The sequence below is a fragment of the Pezoporus occidentalis genome, unplaced genomic scaffold, assembly GCF_034315485.1.
Source record: "Pezoporus occidentalis ecotype Australia unplaced genomic scaffold, CSIRO_AGI_Poc_V1 ctg60, whole genome shotgun sequence".
Lineage (NCBI taxonomy): Eukaryota > Metazoa > Chordata > Aves > Psittaciformes > Psittacidae > Pezoporus > Pezoporus occidentalis.
In genome coordinates, this window is record NW_026915944.1 from 3414628 (window position 1) to 3430778 (window position 16151).

The 16151-nt window shown below is 38.9% G+C and overlaps 1 protein-coding gene across 7 annotated transcripts in view; it reads right to left on the reverse strand.

Annotated features, from left to right (window-relative positions):
- KATNIP (katanin interacting protein) overlaps nt 1-16151 on the reverse strand; it is a 60328-nt gene that overhangs the window by 10415 nt on the left and 33762 nt on the right. For all 7 annotated transcript variants that reach the window (XR_009968664.1, XM_062639451.1, XM_062639449.1 and 4 more), the window contains 6 exons: nt 15925-16133; nt 11321-11384; nt 8139-8316; nt 5532-5697; nt 1202-1359; nt 816-880 (listed from right to left, as the gene is read on the reverse strand). Coding sequence is in view for 6 of the 7 variants with exons in the window: in XM_062639451.1 (XP_062495435.1) it covers nt 816-880; nt 1202-1359; nt 5532-5697; nt 8139-8316; nt 11321-11384; nt 15925-16133 (840 nt within the window). In the remaining variant the exon portion in view is untranslated. The remainder of the gene's footprint in view (nt 1-815; nt 881-1201; nt 1360-5531; nt 5698-8138; nt 8317-11320; nt 11385-15924; nt 16134-16151) is intronic.

The window sequence follows — 16151 nt, forward strand, 5'->3', positions numbered from 1 at the left end:
GTGTCTTACCTTCTTGTACACTGCAACTTACTAACACCACAGCTCCTATTTGTAGTCTTTACTGCATTCCTACATTTCCTGAATATGCCTTTGCCTGGTTTTGAATTATATTGGTGATAACTGGCCAGTAAATATGCCCCAAAACTGAATGGCATAAAATGTAACGATGGAGTCTATGCTGTCCATTTTGCTAATGGAGCACCCATTTGTTTCTCTTTGCTCTATCCAGACACAGATTGTCATGAAAGCAGCAGGGAACTTAGTATTGCTGAGATGTCATTGTCTCCAAACTTGGTTAGAATAGCCTAATGGATTTAAAAGGCCCATCAGCTAGATGCATGGCATGATACTAAGCATTATCATAAACGACTGTACTTATCTAGGAAAACTTAGGTTTAAAAAAATCACAAGCATTAAGAAAGATGGCAAAAATATCACACAGTTCTAGTCAACCTTAATAAAGATATAAAATGAAACAAACATACAAAGAAATGTAAAAATGTGAAGACTACTTCTAGCTTTCATACGCTGGCTCAACTGTCCTAATGGGCCTCTAGCTCCAGCTTGGACGGACTACAAAAGGCAGAAGAAAAAGCTACCAGAGTATCTGAAAACAGGTCACACATTCATATATTATGTTCCCATTATTTATTCTTAATTCATACTTACTATAAGCCTTCCTCATATTCTTGGTATCTTGTTGATTTCCTACAGCACCAGAAATTGTTGGATCCAAAAAGCTCAGGACTCATAAGCATAGCATATAACTCTAAAATATTCTATATGACAAGTAAGAAAATGACAGAGAAGGATACAACCACATGGCATTAATGGTGCTTCATAGTCCATACTAGCTTTTTCCATTCTCTTTGAACCAGTGCTGCCAAAAAAAAACAAGACAAAATGGTTCCTTTATGTACCCTTGGCTCATTCAGGAAGGAAGAGAACAAAACCAAAGAACTAAGCTTTCACAAACACCAGCCCCTGATCTCCCTGCCTGTAATTATGGACTTCACTGTCTTCTGACCTCATGAAAACTGGTTAACAGCATATAGTTAAAACCCAATGAAACATTATGCGCTAAGTACTTCATATTTTCACCCAGGTGACTCATACAGTTGGCTTCAACAGAGAGTATGAAAGAATACCAAACGGTTAAGAGAAATGGTGTAGATCAGATAAAAAAAACATCCTACTTTACCTCCTTTGTACTTTATTAATGAGCTGGGGCTGCAGATAGTCCAGAAAGAGAATTTCCTGGGCAAAGTCAAAGTGGCAGTTTCCTGGTCCCTTGCGGATAAGAAAGCCCTCTGGTGGGGAGATGCTGTGGCCATCCAGCAACACATGGACTACCTTAGCCTTAGTTAAAATAACATAAGATTACATGACATGACATAGAATAAAATAGATCCAAACTAATCACATTCACTTCAGAGGCTGGATTAATTTCTATAGTTTTGTTATACTTATTTCATTCCTCTATAGTATGACATCCTATGGCAAAAGAAAGCTTAAATCAGCAGACACCAGCTGCAACCCATATTCTGCAATTTAGAACATCACAGCTGACACTGATAGGGATGGGAGAGGTGAGGATTTGGTGGACAAAAAAATAAATAAAAATGCATTGCAGAGATCCTTCAATTACTGCATCTCACTAGATCTTAGTAAACTGAAGCTTCCTTTCTTCACCAAAAGGGTTGTCAGCCTCTGGAACAGGCTGTCCAGTGGAAGTCATCATCTCTGGAGGTATTTAAAAGACATGTAGATGTGGCACTTAGGGACACAATTTAGTGGTGGCCTTGGCAGTGCTGGGTTAATGGTTGGACTTGATCTTAAAGGTCTTTTCCAACCTAAATGATTCTATGATTCCTGAGCCTGCACATGAACAGAATGGAGAGACTCAGCTTTGAAGTCAGCATATGTCACAAAGATGATTCGAAGAGACAATTAGAGTCATCAGGCACCTGAATGCATTGCTAGATCAGGCCTGATTGCTTAGCACTGGCTGAAGCTAGCCTTTAAGAAATCACAAAAGCTGGTGCTCTCTCTCAAGCAGACTCTTTTGTGTCTCTGTTGCATTTATATAAAGGCTGTATTTATTTAACTTTGTGGCAGGTGGCACTTGGACTTTTCCAGGATCATGCAAACTCATCTACCAAGCAGTGCTGTATGTTACCTAAGGGCATATGAATAAAGAAGAGGTATCGTGCCAGGCAGAAAGAATTGAGCCTTGTCCGCTGCACAGATGCATGCACGTCTTATACAATCTCTGAAGATTAAACTAAATAATTCAGGCATACTTATTCAGATGATGCAGGAGTCCTGGCCCCTTCACCCTCCCCCATCAGCACCATCTGGTGCTGTATGCATGATCCCAGCCACGTAACAATTCCATCATGCAGCAACAATTATCACTGCATCTTGCCCTGAAATATGTTAAATATAACTTAGCATTAATCACAAGCAGCATTTGTTGCACTAACTACTCGTCTTTCACTACCTACTGGTAAAGGAAGGAATAATACATGTAAAATACAACAAGACGGCCTTTAACTAGCACTGATTAAAGCTTATTAACTAATAGACTGAACCAAAAGAGAATCATTTAGTTAATGAAAGACTTAATTTAGTCCAAAGATACTGTGAGACAGTTTTCTAATCTCTGGATTTTATAGTGACTGATATATCTATGCTAATGTAAGGTTAACTTAGTTTTGTATGCAAATATTTCATTTTCATTATTAGGGTTTCTATTAAAAATAGACATACAGTATTTATGGTGAAAAGTCCCATTTCAGGTGTCTGAGAAGAACTAAAAACATTCAGAGTTTTATGCAAAGCCCACATATTATCAGTGAACTGGTATTCATAACAGTTCTCATATTCTTTCCATTTGTAAATGATTTTTTTTATTCCATTACAATTTCATACACGCAATATCCCAAAAGCAGGTAATTCTCAGGAATATTTTCTTTGTTTTGCTTTTTATTTTTGGTTGGGTTTTTCACAAACATTTGTTGATTTGAAAACCTCTGGTATTGTACTAGGCTAGAAGAGGTGCTCAGTACATTTCCAAACAGCACGAAGACTAATTAGGAGGGAATGTCTGTATGACTACCAAGTATGGAGAAAGAATTATTTCTGGTTTCATCTTTAATACATGTGGGAGCAAAGAACGGAAATATCTTTTCGTATCAGAAAGTCTTCTGCATGCTACTTTCCAGCTGAATCAGTCAGCCAGAATAAGGAAAAGAAGCGAAAAATCCACTGAAATACACTTCAGTTTAGGAAACATGTATTGAATGGGACATCTAGAGACTTAGAGATGAAATCTTACCTATTATAACATAGCTGCTTATATTTATGTGTCCTTTACAGCTCTCATTTCTAAGTAATTTTCATCACCCAAGAAGGCACTCAGCCATCACACACAGCATTTTACAAATTGCATAACAAAGCTCTCACAAGGTAATATTTCATAGGGCTGGAAATAGCACACAAGTCTTCATTTTGACAGTTCACTGCCATTACCCTCTCATACTAAAGCTGTGAATAGAATCCACCAGTCTACAGCTGCCTAGGAAATCATTAGATCTCTTACCCAGGGACTGGTTCTTAGAATGAACAGCAATACTTCAAGAAACAGATGTCATGATGCCCTAGGTAAACACTCTACAGTCTCTATACCGTGGCCAAGCAGATATCTTGCATCTTCAGTTTTCCAAATATTTTTTTCATCCTTCTACAGGCCTGTAGGTATGAACTCCTCATTTAAATTGTACCCACAAACTGTTATGGGACCTGCTATGCCAACTGCAAGCTTTAGCAGACTCACTTCTTTTTTCTACCTAAGCAAAGTAAACTGTGTTTTTTCTTTCTTTCTTGGTTTTGCCTCAAAAAACAAATTCCATGTTAGATTCTAGGGATCTGGGTATTTCTTTCCCTCCTTTAATCACTGAGACACGTACAGGGAGTTGATTTGGTACGAAAATTCATACCCTGCCAACTCCCCCCAGCTCTACACGCTGTCATATGGCACTAGATGGATGTCCCTTTGGTCAGTTCAGGTCGGTTGTCCTGGATATGTCCCCTCCCAGCTCCCTGTGCACCCCCAGCCTCCTCGCTGGTTGGGTGGGGTGAGAAGCAGAAAAGGCCTTGACTCTGTGTAAGTGCTGCTCAGCAATAATTAAAACATCAGTGTTTTACCAACATTATTCTCATCCTAAATCCAAAGCACAGCACTGTAACAGCTACTAGGAAGAAAATGAATTCTATCCCAGCTGAAACCAGGGCAGAAATTTTAATAAAAACCCCCTTGTTGTTATACAGGGGGTATGTTTAGATGGTAAGCTCAACATGCTCCTTAACCCTGCCATGTGTCAAACACATTGGGTTAATGCCATGTATTACAAAATTGGGCACCATATGTTAAAGTCTTTAAATCAATTGTGGCTTCAACAAAAGATCTTACACTCTGGCCCTCTGGGAGTCCTTGGCCAGTCTTGGGCACTCAGCAAGATCCCATGCTATTAAAAGATGCCAGGGCTCTTGTTGTGGAGATGGAACACCTTGCCACACATTTATGTAGTGTTTGTATTAAAGTAATTCCTGGAGGGTAAATTTACACAAAGAAGCAGTTCTGCAACTTTTCCCACTGACTCGCCCAATCCTAGGAAGAATCCATGCCTCTGACTTCAGTATTTTTTTTTTCCAGAACTGATCCTTTTTGTCCTCTCTCTAGTTTAATACATACCAACATTTTTCTTATCTATTGACTTGAGTTTGACATCAAAGATGTAACAGTTATATGTCAAGGGGAAAATCTGGAAACAAATGGATTCATAAACGTTCTATGCCATGAACAGCAACTACCTCTTCATTGTCATTACAAATGCATGCATAGCTTCTGAGAATAAGCAGGGACATGATGTAACACAATCTCTCAGTCAATTCCAAGAATCCAATATGAAGAACATATAAACCAAGCAATTTGACAAAAAAAGAAAAAAAAAGAGAGGAGATATGTTATACAATTTTAGCTAAGCTAGTTCACTAAGCTGTTTGAAGATGTCAACTTTCTCTAATAAACATTAGAGTTGTAGAGACTCTTCTTGCTTCTTGGAAAAGGTAGTATCGTTTGACTGGCCTTCCATAACTTACCTAAACAGAATTTCTGTTAGAGAATGTCCTTGTTCTGCCACTCCCTGTGTTCTAGGAAATAATCATATGGTAGGCCTAAATACTGGATATTTAAAGGATACCACTTCAGAACCATATATCTTGAAAATAGTATGTGTCTCTTAGAAAAATCAGCCATGAAGACTTCTTTAAACTATCTCTGGCTTTTTTTCAATATTTGCTGTTTGTGGAGACAGAAATGCATTATACCTGCCACAAAATTCAGACTCAGACAATCTAGAAAGATTTATGGTGTTCCATTAAGGCAGCTACATTCATTCATCACAGTACCAATTTTCCAATGCACTACTGTATATTTTTGCTGGCAGTGCTCCTTTGCTTTTACTTACCCCTCTATAGGTATCCTCTGGAGATTTATTATAGTTCCAAAAGCGAAGCCCTGCAATACTTTCAATTTTATCAAAAAGGATAGTGAGCAGATGATCTTCTCCAAAAGAGAAGGGAATGAGCCACATATGGTCATCCTCTACTGTGATATTAGTCCCATCTATTAACCTACAAGGAGAAAAATCCATTAGCTGCAAAAAGGAAAAGTTTGCTTTTCTCATGAAAATCAGGCGCTTTACTAGTGTTTATTTTTTTCCTATACGTCACTTACAGCTTCCAGGTCTTACTGCGCCCATGTGTATGCAATTAAAAGCACAATAAACATCAGAAATAGTAGGCAATTGTTGAATTAAGGACAATGGGGAAGAAAAGAGCAGTATTTCTTTTCGTTGGGTCTGTTTGAGGAAAAACAGAAAACTCCTTAGGTTTTGCTGTGTGGTCAGGGGCAGGCAGAGGAAAGCTCAACTACCTTTCTACCAAAATGGCCAAAGGCAAAAGGCTCAAACACAATATAACTTATTAATGTAGTCCTATGCCTACACTAGTATATCTGGCAGTCCTATGCCTACACTAGTATATCTGGCACTCTGCAGTGTGTTGCCAATGCAACTATCATGAACCCGACAAGGAGATGGATGGCAGCTGGATAACCTGGAGAAGCAGAATTTGTTCATACCCTCCTTCATGCACACAGGCATAGTTCTACTTTTTCAAAAGAGCTTTCTACCAGTGTGACAACATCTTTTCATAAAAGCACAGACTTGAAGCTGCCTAAAGTTAATTCCGTTACTTCCTCAGTTTGAAATCCTGACTTTATAGTCTACCACAAACTATGGCATACAAATATGGAGTAAAAGAGAATATGAACTAATTGTCCACTGTAATTACTTTGGTAAACCATCCAATGTACTTACTATTTATTTAAAAGTTTAATGGAATATGAGTGCCAGTTGGAAGCTGCTTAAAGAAGATTTGAATAATGACTCTTTCACAGAGAAGCCAATTAGGGAGCCCATGAGAGAAGATATAACCCTTGACTTGGTCCTATATAGTGCACAGGACCTATTCCAAATGCTACAGTTGAAGAGCACTGTAGTATACTTATACTCAACATGCTTGTGCCCAAAAAGGTTCCTAAGCAAAAATCATTAAATACATTAAAAAAAAAAAAAAAAACAGCAAAAAAAAACCACCCCAAAATTAAATCATTACACACAACACAGAGAACATGAAGGGATATCATACTGGAAGTACAGAACAAATGTATCCCACTTACTGAGAAACATGTTGGAAAGACGGAGGACTTGAAAAATCAAAGCTAAACTGGCTCAGTGGCAGGATAAAGAAAGTTATTACAAACCATCTTTCAACAAAATTCATGATCAGAAAACTCTAACTTGATTGTATCATAACTCTGGAAGTCTAAATTCATATGCACAGGCCAAAAAAGAGTACGAAGGCTAGCAAGCAAAAGGTACCATAAATAAAATTCCTCAAATACATCAGGAGCAGAAAGCCTGCCAGAAATTCTGTAGGATCAACAGACAATGGGGCTGTAAAAGAAGCATTCAGAGAAGGTAAGACACCAACAGAAAAGCTAACTGGACTCTGCAACTGGGTCCATTATGGTGGAATATGGAGAGAATCCACCACCAGAATCTCTTCATCACAGGGGATGTCATGGGAAGATTTCTTAGATCTTGATGCCTACAGAGAGATTTTCATACAAACAGGCAGAAGAACTGAAGAATTATATACAAGTAAGCTTGACATATGTGTAAATCAGATTAGCAGAAATTACAAAGTTAGTGTATATGTAGATAAAAACAACATTCTAAGGAAGAATCCACAAAGACATTGAAAAGTCCTAATTCATAAAATTCACAGAGCACAAACATGCCAGAGGAGAGGATTACAACTGAAAATACCCTTTAAAAGAGAGATACAACTTAGAAACAACAGGATGCGCTTCAATAACAACCAAATACCATGTCCTGTCCAGACCCATACCATATGATTTCTATACTGCTATTTAGGAAGTACAAGTTAATTTGAGAAAGTATACTTGTCAATGAATAAAACTTTATTAGAATTACACCCAAAAAAGGAAAAAAAAAAAAAAAAAAAGCTGTGGAATTACCAACAGAATGGCACCTGTTTGTGCAATTCCCTAACACATCCTCACACTTTGCTAACTTGAAATTTTTCCTTGAAGTTAACCAGAAAGCCTGCATAAATATCATTGCATATGCATAGACAGATGCTACAGAACACCCACATTTCTGCCTAGAAAGTCCTTAGCAGAGATACCAACCAGGCATGTTGCCATCTCCTAACTCAAGCACCATCTTTTGGAAACATCTCATTCATGTTTCTACAACAAGCTGTTCCTGGGTAGCTTGTGACATCCAAGAATGAGCAGTGGTGGTATGAAAATCATTTTGCATTAACATGTGTTAGAAGTTTATATAATTCAGTAGCTTTATAAAGTCTGATGTAAAATGCCTCTAAAATCAATAAACAAAACCCTTTGTCAAAACAACAGGCACAAATATAAAGGAAGAGCCCTGTAGAAAATGTTTGGAGAATCCAACTCTTTCATTACTTACTTCTCTAATGTTCTGGAATCTCCTGCATACTCTGGAAGATCATTCAAGTCTTGGGGTGAAGCAGAAATCTGTTCTGTACTTATTTTTAATGCATGACCATTCTTTCCTATCACTTCAAGTCCTGTCAGTCCAAGGTAATGACAGTCTCCCCAGGTCATGGTAAAATTCAGTTGCAGGCCTATATAAAAGAATATAGATATTATCTATACACATACTGAGTAGTTTGAAGTAAGAAGCCAATATAAGCATGAGCCAATATAAGCATGCATGCAACCTCCAACAATTAGCAGTACACGCATTTCATTTAGATTATATAACTTGCTATGCTGTATTTGAATACTTCCTGGTCTTCATGCTTACCTCTATGTAATAGCACGGTATCTTCTGTAAACCTGTGATAGACCCCCTTAGTGGGGCTACCAACATCTTGTTCAATCTTAACTATACAAATCCCAATAAATCATGTTATCAAGTACCTCATTACTTAGACCGCAGACAGACAGTAATTGAACGATACATTTAAGTAGGTACATGACAGATTTTGTGATTATGCAGACAGAGAACAGACCTATTAGTCTGAAGTCTATCTATCATTTTTTGTCAGATAAATGACTATATGGAGTCATATAAATCCAGTTTCTCATAAATCAATAAATTGATAGAGAACACTAACTTGTAGTTAAATCAAAAAACAAATATGGTTCACTAATGTGTCTTCATGTCAAAACCAGACATACGGAAGTATTTTAAGGGTCAGCATTAGTGAAAAACAGCAATGTTGATTTGCTTGCATCACCAGAAAATAAATAGGAAAGAAAAACTGGGCAGACAAAAGATTGTATGTGTATCTTCAGGTTCACCTGTTTCATGCCTTACTGAAAAAAAACCTAAGTAGCATATACAGATTTAACAAGTGATATTCCAATCTGATCAGGCTCTATGAAAATCCGTCAGTGTAAATTAAAATATCTTTTATTTCACACATTAGAAAAGCCCAGAAATAATCAGGTTGGATAATGTCTAAAGAAGCATCATTTAGTCATGATGCCCTGTAAAACAAACAAGCATTAAAACTATTAAGCCATCCAGCCCAATTACCTATAAATAGCCATAGTAATTTACACAAGACTTTCTTGATATACACATAAATTCACTTGGCTGTTAAGATCTCATTAGCATTTGCAAGGACACTAAGAAATAAAGAGTTGTATTAGCTGACAAGTTTGGAGCTGTGGCTACACTGATATTACACTATTCCCAAGGCCATTGCTAAGACTAAATTTGCTTCATGTACAAGTGTGCAAGAGTTCTCAGGCAAAACCAAAGTGTATTTTCAAACAAAAGGGAAAAGATAGGGGGAAGCAGCTATCCACACAAGGTTTAGTATCTACATCACTGTATCAACGCCTTCATAAGTTCTCAAAATGATGAAGCGTGGAAGGGCCCTCTGAAGGCCTGTAATCCAACTCCAAGCTCAGAGCAAGGTCATGAGATCAGGTATCTCAGGAGCTTCTCCAGTTGAAGTCTGAATGCCTCTAAGGCCGCCAGATTCAAAATCTCTCCAGTGTTTGACTGCCGTCAGGGTGAAAAAGATTTCCTAATACTTAATTGGAAATTCGTGTTTTTCTACCTTGTTTTTTCTGCTGCCTCTGAACCGAATCCTATTACCATGCCTCAGAATAGCCTGGATCTGTCCTTTCTATGCCCTCCTGATAGCTATAGACAGCAAGAAGATCTCCCCTTCACCTTCTCTTCTCTAGGATGAATAAACCAAAGCAGGCCTTTCATGCTTTTCTCACACATCAGAGACTCCAGCTGCCTATCTTGGTCATGCTCCTCCACCAGACTTGCACCAGTACGTAAATTTTCTTCCTGTTCTAGGGAGCTCCATACTTAATAGTACTCCAACTACAGCCTCACAAGTGTCAAATACAGGGAAAGAATCTTTTTTCCCCTGCCCTGCTGGCTGCACTCTTAGATCCCAGGAGGCAGCTGTCTGCCTTTACTGCAAGGCCACACCACTGGCTCATTTTCAACTTGTGGTTTACAAGGACTTCAGACCCATCAGTAAAAAGCCGCTCCTTAGCTAGCTGGCCCCCAGCCTGTCCTGTGGCAAGGGTTTTTACATCCCACCTGCAGGTCTGTGTATTTGCCCTGAATTTCATGAGGTTACATTGGGTAACATCATGAAGTTATCATTTATTTGGGCCTGCTGAGGTACCTCTGAAGAATAGCCTTGCCTCCAGCTTATCAGCAACTCCCCTCTGTTTAACATCACCCACGACCTTGCTGGGATTGCACTTTATCACATCATCCAAATTCTTGAAAAAGAAAAAAGACATTAATCAGTGTAGACTATGACAGCATTGACCCCTGAGGGGCACTGCTAGTAACCAGCCACTAGCTGGACTTTGCACCAGTGACCATCACATTTTGAGACACTATTTCTCCTTGGCATCATGACTGGTAAAAAGATGAAAGAGAGAAAAACTACCTACAGCAGGTCAAGGATACAAATCCTCAGTGCCTCCATGCACAATTTATTACCAGGAGTTCCAGGTGAAGAGGGCAGTATTGATCCTAAGATTTCTGTAATTCCCACTAATTCCCCCAAACCAGAAGAATCAAGAGCACTCTCACTCCAAGTCTAAGGGACCACTCCACAGAATCCTGTTTCTCTTGTGCTGATGAAAGAACCAGGAACTGAAACTGAAAATTCTGAGCCATCCAGAAAATAATTTACAGGCCCACAGAGAGTTGTTTTAGTACAGGATAAAGAAATCAGGTACTTTAAGTATGGATATAATGTTCTGGTCTAGCTTTACTGAGGGGTTTCTGTTGTCAATCTGATCTGAGAAATTCAGTCTTACATAAATACATAGGACTGGGAGAGAATTACTGTGTAAGGGACAGAGCTATTACAAATCCCATTCAGGAACTAGGCAAATGGCTAGTGTTATTTTTCTGAGATTAAAATCCAACTGTTATGATACAATGTTCTAAAAGCCATAGTAACAAAGTAACAAAGCTTCTGCCTTTGTTTACTGTGGCCTTCAATTAATCTTCTTTATTCTAGACCTGACATCTGTTACAAAGTTCTGTACAGCTCAGACAATCAGATCCTCCATGATAAAATGTTAGGGGAGAAAGTGGTCAGGCAAGAAGTAAATGTAAGAACTTACATTTTCCAGTAAATATTCCTGATTCCTTGGGTACATATTCAGAGAGAGGGTCTGGCTCTTGAACCTAAAATGTAAACCAATAGATGCAATGAACATATATAACATATATACATTACAGGCATATTGTTTATAAAGGGGAGGAGGCTGGTGGTTTTGTTTGGTTTTTTTTCCTGTTTCTTAATTTTGCTGGGGTTTTTGTTTTGTTTTGATTTTTACATCCAGCCTTTTCTATGTCATAGAATCATAAAATCATAGACTAGTTAGGGTTGGAAAGGACCTTAAGATCATCTAGTTCTAACCCTCCTGCCATGAGCAGGGATACCTCGCACTAAACCATGTCACCCAAGCCTCCATCCAACCTAGCCTTAAACACTGCCAAGGAAATCTCCTCCTTGCTTCACCAGTCAGGCTGTCCTGCAAAAAAGGAAAACATACCCCAAAATGTAGATCACCTGGATGCTTAGAAAGTCAAGACCGTCAGTTTGGTATTTTCTTGTTAGTGCACATAGGAGTATTAAATATGAGACTCCCTCGTGTGGGCTACCTGTTCAGAAAGAGTCTAAAATTCTTAAGTCACTCTTATTTACCTACAGATTGCCATGCAAACGATAACATGCTGTATTTGCATACTGCAAATACATTGCAGAGACAAGAAGTCTGGGAGGAAGTTAAGATCTCAGACAGTGCCACCACAGTTTCTTCTCAAGGCCAGAGCAAACGAGCAAATGTGCCCAAAAGCTTGCATTTGCTCTCTGACAATACTAATTAATAGTAGGTTACGCTATTCAACATAGCAAAGCAGAAAGTTAATAAACAGATGATAAGATCTGCTGATCATACTGGGGAAATAAGGTTATTAAAGACTAAGGAGAACTCCAAAGGGTTCAGACAGACTTAATTTCATTAAGTGAGCATGATAAAATGCTTAATTATGTTCACTACAGGCAAATATAAAAATGCTACATGTGAGGAAAACAATCCTAACTTTACATATACAGTATTAGGCTCCAAACAATAGCAGAATAGAATGAAATCTTTGCATTATTTTAAATAGTTCTACAAAAAAAATTAGCTCAATCTTCATTAGTAGTCAAAAAGCCAAATAGGAAACTCCAGACTCCTAGTGCAGACTCCTTAACTACAGTTTCATTTATCACTCGAAGTAGACTCTCTGTCACCAAGAATACACCAAATGGACCTACACTGCACCTGAAAAAAGAAATAAAAGACTTGTCAACACGTTTCTCTTACTGTTATATTAGATCTCTGCAGTATAACCACTGACATCCTGGATCTAATATGTTGTATGCTCCCAGATGGCAATATACTTCTTGTAGTAGCAAATGTCCTTGAGGTAATTAAGTAGGTGAAACTGAGCAAGGACTGTGCACTGAAATAAATGCATATAGATAACCTACAAAAGGTGGAAAAAAACACTCCCATTGGGGGTACCTTTCTTGCAAAACAGTGACTCTGTCTTTGATGCCTGATGGCTTTTCCTCAGAGCAACTTAAAAAGACCAGCCTGAGAATAAAAATTTGCAACAATACTATCAAAACCCATGGATGCAACAAAGCTACCCGTCTTACAGAAGGCAGAATAATACTCTCCTTTGCAGATCATAAACCACCTGTGCCAAGCCACCTTATCACCTCTTTCTCCCTCTTCCTCCTTTATTGGCTACTTAGATTCCTTCATTCCACTGGTGCCCACTACCTTTTCTTTCAGTTATGGTCTAATTTTCTACTATTTCAACCACTTCAGCTTGTGAACACTGTCCTACCTGTGTCTTAGATCCTTATGGCTAGAACAAAATACCACCATAGTACAGGAGTTCTTGGAAAAGCAGCAAAAAGTAGAAAGTACTACCATGGTCCTATGCTTAACCATAATATACCACCTTCCGTGTGACAAGTAACTGAAGTAGGACTAGCCATTCTGGAAAACAGAGATTTAGAAGAGACTGTAGCAGAGGGGCATAAACCTCTTGAGTGGCTTGAAGAAGGGAATAGGAAATAATTTAGTTTCTTCCAAAACAAAGCCTAGGGGACATTAAACAAACCTAGAGACAAACATAAGGAGGTTCTTTGTGCTATGCAAGTTAAGCTGGGAAACAACACAGAGCACTGCAAGTTGTACAAGTGCACGCAGCTTCAAAAAGCTAATGGATGAAATAATGTAATAAAAATCCATGGCAGGATACTAAACACAAACGTGAAGTCAAAAAGTCCTTGTAAGACAAATTTCTAAGGGCTGGATGAGTGTTTCAGAGAAACGCCACTGCATGTTTGCTCTATTCTTTCATTCTCCCTAGGCATCCACTGTCGGTCACAGTCAGAGTCAGGTCAAACACCCTAGTTACCGGTCTGACCTCCTATAAAAGTTGATGCATTAAGGTTTACTGAAGTTACGGGAAAGACAGATGACCATGGATAATGTTAACAAGAAAGTAAGACACTTCTTAAGAGCTTTTCAAAAGTTCTGTACTCAGTGCAGTAAAACACTGTTTCATCCACTGAGCACGCTACAGGAAAAACGGGCGAGTGATCAACAGGTAGAGACATTTTAAACCCAATACCAGTCTGAATTACAGTGTTATGCTGGGGAAGACAAATCATCTACTAGATCTGTATCATTTTATAGCATAAGCATCCATCTACAAAATCTTGATGGTACCAGCAAACACAGAATGAGATCAGGGAGTTAAATGGCTCAGACACAACAGTTTTTGTCATTCCACTGCTGATAGAGCAGGTTTCAGATTTAGAAAGAGTATGAAGAACACCACAGATGAAAAACAAAATAAAAGGCAGGGGCTCCAAACAGCCTAGGTCTAGGCTTCTGCAATGGAAGAAGTCTTGGTGAATGCTCACAATAAACAAGCAGTCAAGAAAAGAAAGATGAACTTCAATTTGTGTCCATGAAATCCTGCACTGCATAAGGTGTCTGAACAGTTTAAGATACTGCAAGCAAAAAAGGGAACAAAATTACTGTTGCCAATGTTAACTAGTGCTAGAAATGTCAAAGGGTTAGGGTCACTGACTCATGATTGTCCTGGGTTCAGCAGTAGCAGTCATTTTTCTCCATCTTAATAGCTGGCGCAGTGCTGTGGTTTTGACTTTAGTCTGAGAACAACACTGATAACACACCAATGTTTTCAATTGTTGCTAAGTAATGTTTACCCCCATCAAGGACATTTTCAGCCTCATGCTCTGCCAGTGAGGAGGAGCACGGGAAGCCGGGAGGAAGCAAAGACAGGACACCTCACCCAAACTAGCCAAAGGGGTATTCCGTACCACAGCACATCATGCCCAGTATATAAACTGGGGGGAGTTACCCGGAAGGGCTGCTCAGGTCGGGCTGGGTATCAGTCAGCAAGTGGTGAACAATTGTATTCTCTCCCCTTGTTATTCCCCTTATTATTATTATTGGTGGTAGCAGTAGTGGTTTTGTGTTATATCTCAGTTACTGGATCGTTCTTATCTCAACTGGTGGGAGTTCACATTCTTTCAATTCTCCTCCCCATCCTTCCGGGAGCAGGGGGAGGAAAAAGGGGGGAGTGAGCAAGCGTGGTTCTGAGTTACCAGCTGGGCTTAAACCACAACAATGATCTTAACAGTAAGATCAAATTCCAATGTCATGACATCTTCATTTGTCTTATAAGCCACCAGGAGAAGAGGACAAAACAGAACATGAAGGCATGACAACAGCATAAGGCTCATTAGGAACAATACATCACTAGGAGCATTTTAGCAGAACCAACTGGAATTTAGATTGATTCAGCTTTGATGTCCTCACAGACTTACAAGTAAGAGTGTGTCCCCTAGAAACAGATAACCTCATTGAAGCAACAGTAGGTGCTCATGAGGATTCTTCGAAAGCAGAAGATTTGATGGAAATCAAGTCAAAGACTGCCCCACAACACCCTGAGCAGAAAATCTTGCAGGATCTTTGCTCAGACATAGAGCAAGACTCCAGTGCTTGGAAATATGGCCTTCCTCCAAGTAGTAAAATACCTACTGTATGGAATAGGAAAAGAAAATTTTTATACTGCAAAACGCTCACAGACCTGTGCAGATGCTAGTCAAAAAAGGAAAGAGGAAAAACTAAGGGGAAGGTTCAGAGAGGGAGTTCCTTCTCAGGTAAAATACTTCATCTGTGGAGGAAGAAACAAGCAAGAGTACACTCTGTGTAAAAAATACGGAAAAAAATCTTTGGTTTGGAGTGACAGGGAGCACAGCTACTCATTATATATTAACTCTATGGTAAAAATCCCTGTCAGTGCTCAGGAGTACCTCTATCAAATAGAACTCCCTTGAATCTCTGTCCGAGTAAGCAAAGAGATAAAAAAAAAAAACCCAGTATAGTCTTCCTTGTAGTCTTATTAATCATTGAGGGAAACAAAAATTTTGAGCACTTTTGGGGCTTCAAAAATTTGCATAAATTACTGAGCTGGTGAAAAAAAAAGGTACCTTCAAAACAGACAGAGAGCTGTATTAGTTCTTCTGCAGAGCTTTACTCTACCATGGAAATCAGGGTCTACTGCTTCCATGTCATCTTTCAGACAGACATTTAGAGGGAGTTCTGAACATAGAGGCCCCTACCTGTTGATTTTCTGTTCTTAACCCTGCTTGTGTGAAAGGTCTTTCATCTCCCTCCCTATCAGCAGTTGTTGGCCTCTTTAACTCTTCCTCGTATCTCAAGCAGCTGGCATTTTCCATTTCTCCATCATATGTCTCATCATAGCAGTATATAGCTTCAAGAATGTCATCATCCGTAGTGAACAATATAGTATCCCCAAAGTGCTCTGGAGCTGAAGGCAACACACAGA